At 45.0% G+C, this 6,251-nt stretch overlaps 1 protein-coding gene across 1 annotated transcript; it reads right to left on the bottom strand.

Moving 5' to 3' along the window:
- Positions 1–240: 240 nt before the first annotated feature.
- LOC121858436 (gamma-aminobutyric acid receptor subunit delta-like) lies at positions 241–6,251 on the bottom strand. The gene is made up of 7 exons (XM_042354879.1): positions 6,020–6,251; positions 4,771–5,915; positions 3,720–3,874; positions 2,868–2,971; positions 2,223–2,394; positions 1,914–2,080; positions 241–1,649 (listed from the first exon to the last, which is right to left on the bottom strand). The coding sequence occupies exons 2-7, from the start codon at positions 5,745–5,747 to the stop codon at positions 1,203–1,205; spliced, it is 2,022 nt and encodes a 673-aa protein (XP_042210813.1). The 5' UTR covers positions 5,748–5,915; positions 6,020–6,251; the 3' UTR covers positions 241–1,202.

The following is a 6,251-nucleotide window of genomic DNA, read 5'->3' as shown; positions in this document are numbered from 1 at the left end:
GTACTTAACAAGACAATTCTAATATCATACAGAGTAGGATACGTCTTTATTATGTAGGGGTTGGAGTGGGGTGACTGAAGGGGTTGGGGTGGGGTGACTGAAGGGTTGGGGTGGGGTGACTGAAGGGGTTGGGGGGGTGACTGAAGGGGTTGGGGTGGGGTGACTGAAGGGGTTGGGTGGGGTGACTGAAGGGGTTGGGTGGGGTGACTGAAGGGGTTGGGTGGGGTGGGGATTGCTGAAAGGGATAAGGTAGTGGTGGGGGGTTGCTGGAGGGAATTAATATATATTATTACCATAAAGCGTGAAATTTAGCATCGCTTATTAACTCACTCAGGAGTTAATAAAAGATAAATGAATAAAGGTTGATAGACGTTCAACTTGGCAACTACTACACCAATAATGCCTCGTGTGACGTCATCAGCTGCTGGAATAATGTGGGATACGTAATCTATCTGTTTGATTTGTTGTTTATTTCATGGTTATTTTTTTATGCTATATGAAGACAAAACCTACGGGCATGACTAAAATAAATGCTTATGGTGTGAAGTTGTTCCTTAGATCACAGAGAGGGACGCTACGTGAGTCAGTTCTACATCACCTGGTGAGTTATTGCTTACAAGATGCAAGTGTTACTGGCAATGGAACGATATTAAAACTGTCAATAGTAAATCAAGAATTATGCCTCGTCAGTACTGGAACGAGAGTCTTGGTCTTGTATGTGAGTGAATCTCTGGTGCAGAGTAATATGCTACACTCTTATAAGGTGAAGTGAATAGAGCACCCAAAGTCCACCCAACTGTTAATAGTTACCCAGCTTTGTAGTTGGGGAAGTGAACCCGATCTAGTGCAGTGCCGGCCAAAATGTCTTCTTCTGTACCAAAGGTACACTATTATGGTGTGCGGTGACCGAGTGGATATGAAACTCGTTTCTGTCTACGCTCGAAGCACCCTCACTCGACCGAACAATGAATGAGTTCTTAACTTTACAGTTACATAAGTGAAGGTGGTACAGTGCAGTGCCGGCTACAATGCCTCCTTGGGTGTCGAAGGCCTGAAATTTAGTATCTTGTAAAATCCGTATGCACACTGCCCCCAACTTTACTTAGCTACAATATTACTGAACCAGCAGTTTCTGTTCATCACACAAGGAAGACATTGGGGAAGTGATTGAACAGGTAAGAGCTTCCTGAACATTGCTCTAACTAAGCCAACACAACAGTCCAGTAAATTATATGGAAGACAACGAGCAACACCAAGACGAAGACTCGAGATGCCAGGATGACGATCTCGTGGAGAGGCCGCAACCTTGCGAGGTCGAAGGTGACTGACTGTGCGTCATACTGGCTGACTCCAGCAGAGTTTCTTCTGGACGTCCCCACGGAGTTTCTTCTTGTCTCGTCTAGCTCCGTCGCCCCATTATCAGGACTATTAACTCTCATGCTGGTCATGGAGGTATAGTTGGACATGGGCATGTTGCCAGACAGTGTGGGAGATGTATTCATCCTCTTGCATCCTACTCTGGCATCCCATTCTCTTGTTCGATCAATAATAGTGTGAATGATGATGATAATGAAGATGAAAAAAATGCTTGACAGCAGCCAAACATCTACCATCTTGAAGTAGGAAGTCTTGGGCAGCGAGGAAGAGGCCTACAGGGAGAGGAAAAACTGTGTTGTATGACGTAATAATCCGGTACTATATATTTCCGTCTAAAGACAAAAAGATAACATTAACATTCCATCTGTCACAATCTCTGACCACACAACCTAGAAATGATAAACAAATGAAGAGTTTCAATATTTGGTTGATCTATAAAAATAGTCATCATCCTCTGCAACAGATGAGGGCTTGCAAGAGAGAATATTCTTTAGTCATGTAATAAATGTCTATTCCGGAAGCTGGCTGGAGCTTACCTGTGTGTAGAGAGTAGCCACGACGAGGAGGGAGGTGAGGGAGGCCAGAATGCGGACCTGGAAGTTGGTTGGCGTGAAGTAGAGAGTGAGGTAACTGATAACCAGCAGACACAATGACGGAATGTACACGTTCATGATGATGAAGCCTGACCGTCGCAGCAGCTTTACTGTAAATAACAACAAGAATAATCTAGTTAAGATCACTGGTGATTTGATTATTTTTTAATCTTAACCTTAGAGCCTCACAAGGATTACATAATTTTTATCAATTGGTCATCGAAAAAATAAAACCAGGCTTAAGGTACTCACACTTAATAAGCATGACAGCAAAATCCTTGTCGTTTTGAAAGACAATGTCAACATTCCCAACAAAGTACTCGACAAGTAGTGGGTTGCCCTGGAAGATGGCTGTAGAGGCAGCTTCGTTGAACACCAGGAGGCGGGAGGACGCGGAGAGCATCGTCAGCTCCAAGTGGCAGTACTGTATGGGGGAGATAAAGTAACTATAGGGGAGAGGGTACTGAGGAGTGAGGTGTTAAAGAAGGAGTGAAGAGGGAAAAGGGGGGGCAGGTGAAACATGTAAGGAGTGTGGGGCAGAGGAGTGGATATAAAGAGTAGATCAGAGGATGAAGTAAACTGTTTTAGTTTCTCTAAAAAATAGTTTAAAATGGTATACACAAATTATTAGCTGAAATACAAAGACAACACGGAAACTACTGAGTTGCCCACCATACTCAGGTGCACACTATACCTCACCTGTTGGTCGACGGAGACAGTAAGACCCTCACCTGCTCATCATAGGGGACAGTAAGACCCCCACCTGCTCATCAAGGGGGCAGTAAGACCCTCACCTGATCACCAAGGTCCTTACCTGGTCATCAAGGGGACAGTAAGACCCTCACCTGCTCATCAAGGCCCTCACCTGCTCATCAAGGGGGGCAGTAAGGTCCTCACCTGCTCATCAAAGGGGTACATCTTGAGATCAAACTGACACTGGAAGGTGACGCTGTACTTCCTCCTCACACTGATGGGGTTCTCCAGGCCTGAGTACACCTCCACTGCGGGGAGTCAGAGACAAGGATTATCATCACATCCTGCAGGAGTTTAGTTCACAGAGGACATTGTGTGCGTGTACGTGTGTGTGTGTGTACGTGTACGTTTTTGTATGTGTACGAGTGTGTATGTGTGATGCGCCAAAAGTCAGGAATGCCACACAATAAGACTATTTCATAAGCAAGAATACTTCACTGCTCTAGTGTGAGTCGTAAGAACTTGGAGACAGGCAATGATATAACAATCAAAAGTATGGCGTGTGTGAGCGGTTGAGGAGTGTGTGTTGGACAATGAAGTATGTTATGAGTGTGTCAGGGGTCATGAGTGCGTCAGACAGGGGAGTAAGTTATGAGTGTGCCAGGGGTCATGGGTGTGTCAGACAGGGGAGTAAGTTATGAGTGTGTCAGGGGTCATGGGTGTCAGACAGGGGAGTAAGTTATGAGTGTGTCAGGGGTCATGGGTGTGTCAGACAGGGGAGTAAGTTATGAGTGTGTCAGGGGTCATGGGTGTGTCAGACAGGGGAGTAAGTTATGAGTGTGTCAGGGGTCATGAGTGTGTCAGACAGGGGAGTAAGTTATGAGTGTGCCAGGGGTCATGAGTGTGTCAGACAGGGGAGTAAGTTATGAGTGTGTCAGGGGTCATGGGTGTGTCAGACAGGGGAGTAAGTTATGAGTGTGCCAGGGGTCATGAGTGTGTCAGATAAATAAGTATGTCAGGGGTCATAAGTGTATCAGATAAGTATGTATGCCTCACACTCCTCAGGTTGGGTGTCGTCTCCCAGGCTGGGTTTGCCCTGCATGCTGACGACCATGGTAGTCTGTTGGTCGGTGTGGGTGAAGTGGTTTCCCTTGGTGTTGGTAAAGTCGATCACTGGCACCCACACCTTCTGCATTGTCTCATATGGCACTCTGTGGAAAGACACATATAACACTGAGAAGACGCGTGTGGTACTATGAGAAGACACATATGACACTGAGAGGACAGACACATATGACACAGATGACAGGCACATATGACACAGATGACAGGCACATATGACACAGATGACAGGCACACTATAGCATATAAAAAATCTTAGTAAGGTAACAAAATGGTAAATAATAATACCTTGTTGGAGTATAGTTGTTTGTTCTATATATAACATGCGCTTCTACACCTAAGGGGTAAGTCCTACCATAGACAATATTTATTAAGACTAAGAATATTTTCATCTTTCTCTCAGTATCACGTATCACTTTCTGCCTGGAAGAGAGTTACATTATCTGGTCTAAGATATGAATAGTTTACATACGCAATAGTCTTAACAACAAGAGGCAGTGCTAGCATATTAACTGTAAATCATTAACATCAATACTGCTCAATAAACTTTAACTTTCGATGTTTTTAATAAAGTTTTTATTCGTTAAAAAATTCTCTTGACAAATTAACTACACACAACTTGAATTGATTATCACTGTCACCATCATAACGCAACGTAACGTAGCATAGCGTTACCACGGTGTTAATTAATCGTTTTATTAATATATAATACAACTAAATTCTGCAATTTCATAAAAAAGTTAAAATGTTCATTTTATTATTCAATAAATTTATATATTTTCGGCAAATAAAAAAACGTCAAATATCTAACAAGAGTTCATGAGTAACGAGAGAGTGTAGTCCGTTATATCGAGATCCATAAGATGTGAAACCTCCATATAACGGACCATAACCCGTTAGACTGATGTCCGTTAACTAGAGGTTTTACTGTACTGAAGATACTGTACCTCTAAAGAGACGCAGATAAAAGACTAAGTCTGGTCACCTGTTTAGTGTGTAGTCTTCATTAAGGTTGAGAAAACTGAGTCTTGCTTCTTGCCACGTCATGCTCACATTGAGGTTGACGTGCATGTGCATGGAGGAGGTGTGCACGGCGGCGCTCTCTATGGTCAAGTACAGGGTAATAGGGAGAGGTTGTGAGTTGTTGTTGTTGTTGATTTCTGGGGGCAGGTCTTGCCGATATACTGGGGGAAACTTCACCATGTGACATCCACTCTCGTCACTTCTGTCACGACAGTCAAACTTGAGATCACAACGTTGATGGAGAGGGATGCAAGAGGCGTCGTCGCAGGAGAAGTAGCCTGTAGTACAGTGTGTCAGCAGCAGACGACGGGTCTCACCTTCAGCTTGTCCACACATCGGCTTCTTGAGGGTCCAGTTCTGACGGCCAACTGGAACGCCATTTATAGCTTTGGACAAAGTGGCAATTGTCTGGTTGCTGCGCCAGTTTTTCCAAACCCACTCAGTCTTGACTTCGTTCTGTGTTATCTGATAATCCGAGTAACCTCGAAAAAAGACCTTGCCAGACTGGTCCTGTAGGGCAACTAAATGAATATTTCGTTGGTATATCTCACAGGCGCCAAAAATCCTCCAGACTGGTCGTCGAGGCACAGCACACACTGCACAGTTGAGTTCGTCACACCGGGTATCAGCAAACTGTTGGGGACCTACAGCCACGGCGCAGTTTTCTAGCTTGTCACCGTCAGGTTCAGTCACAGCCCAAGACGGGTGAAATAGTGACTTACTCTTAATGTCCGTCCAGACTCCTTCTTTTTCTTTATCAGATATTCCCACCCAGAAGGTGTCACATGATAGGTCGTCTGCTATCTGGTAACCAATAACAGCCTCCATGATAGTGTGGTATTCTGCAGCAGACTCTGGGGTTGGCACAGAGCCACCAATACCTTCACACACCTGGTAGGCCGCAGAGGCAGTGAAGTCACTGAGGACAAAATAGTCCATGCCTGAAGCTTCCGTACAGAGGTCGTCTAAGGATCCATGTGAAAGTACGATGTCTCCTACGGATGTCCAGGGACCTCGCCAGGATACTATGTCCCCTTCGGCTTCCTTGGTGCAGTCAGCTAGGGCAGCCACCTCCTGGGTTGTCAGCACGTGGCCCCATATATTAGCCTGAAAAAAAAAATATGTATGAACTGGTTCTATTGAAGGTGACACGAGCAGTCTTATACTTAAGCTACAAAGATATTTTAGTCAATCAGTGTATCAGTGCCCACCTGAGAGATTTGGCCACTGTAGCTATTGCCAGCATCCCAGGCACCAATCTTAACTTGTGTTCCTGTGATTGGACCCCCAAGATCGGCATGGTGAGAATCCTGCTCCACGCCATCCAGATATGTTATGGTGACCCCCTGGCCGTAGGTGACACACAGGTGGTGCCACGTCAGTGCTTGTAGCTTTTGCTTGAAGAAATAATAGCGACGGAACTTGGAGAGAGTGACACGGATG

The sequence above is a fragment of the Homarus americanus genome, unplaced genomic scaffold (assembly GCF_018991925.1).
Source record: "Homarus americanus isolate GMGI-L3 unplaced genomic scaffold, GMGI_Hamer_2.0 scaffold57980, whole genome shotgun sequence".
Taxonomy (NCBI): Eukaryota; Metazoa; Arthropoda; class Malacostraca; order Decapoda; family Nephropidae; genus Homarus; species Homarus americanus.
This window is presented reverse-complemented; position numbering and strand designations above follow the sequence as displayed.

Bases quoted from the DNA above. Each gene is read 5' to 3' on its own strand.
- LOC121858436 (XM_042354879.1), bottom strand. From the start codon at position 5,747: ATGGACTATTTTGTCCTCAGTGACTTCACTGCCTCTGCGGCCTACCAG. The intron at 3,875-4,770 runs GTGACCAGACTT...GTCTTTCCACAG, and splicing joins GAAGACTACACACTAAACAG to AGTGCCATATGAGACAATGC. The intron at 2,972-3,719 runs GTGAGGCATACA...GACTCCCCGCAG, and splicing joins CGACACCCAACCTGAGGAGT to TGGAGGTGTACTCAGGCCTG.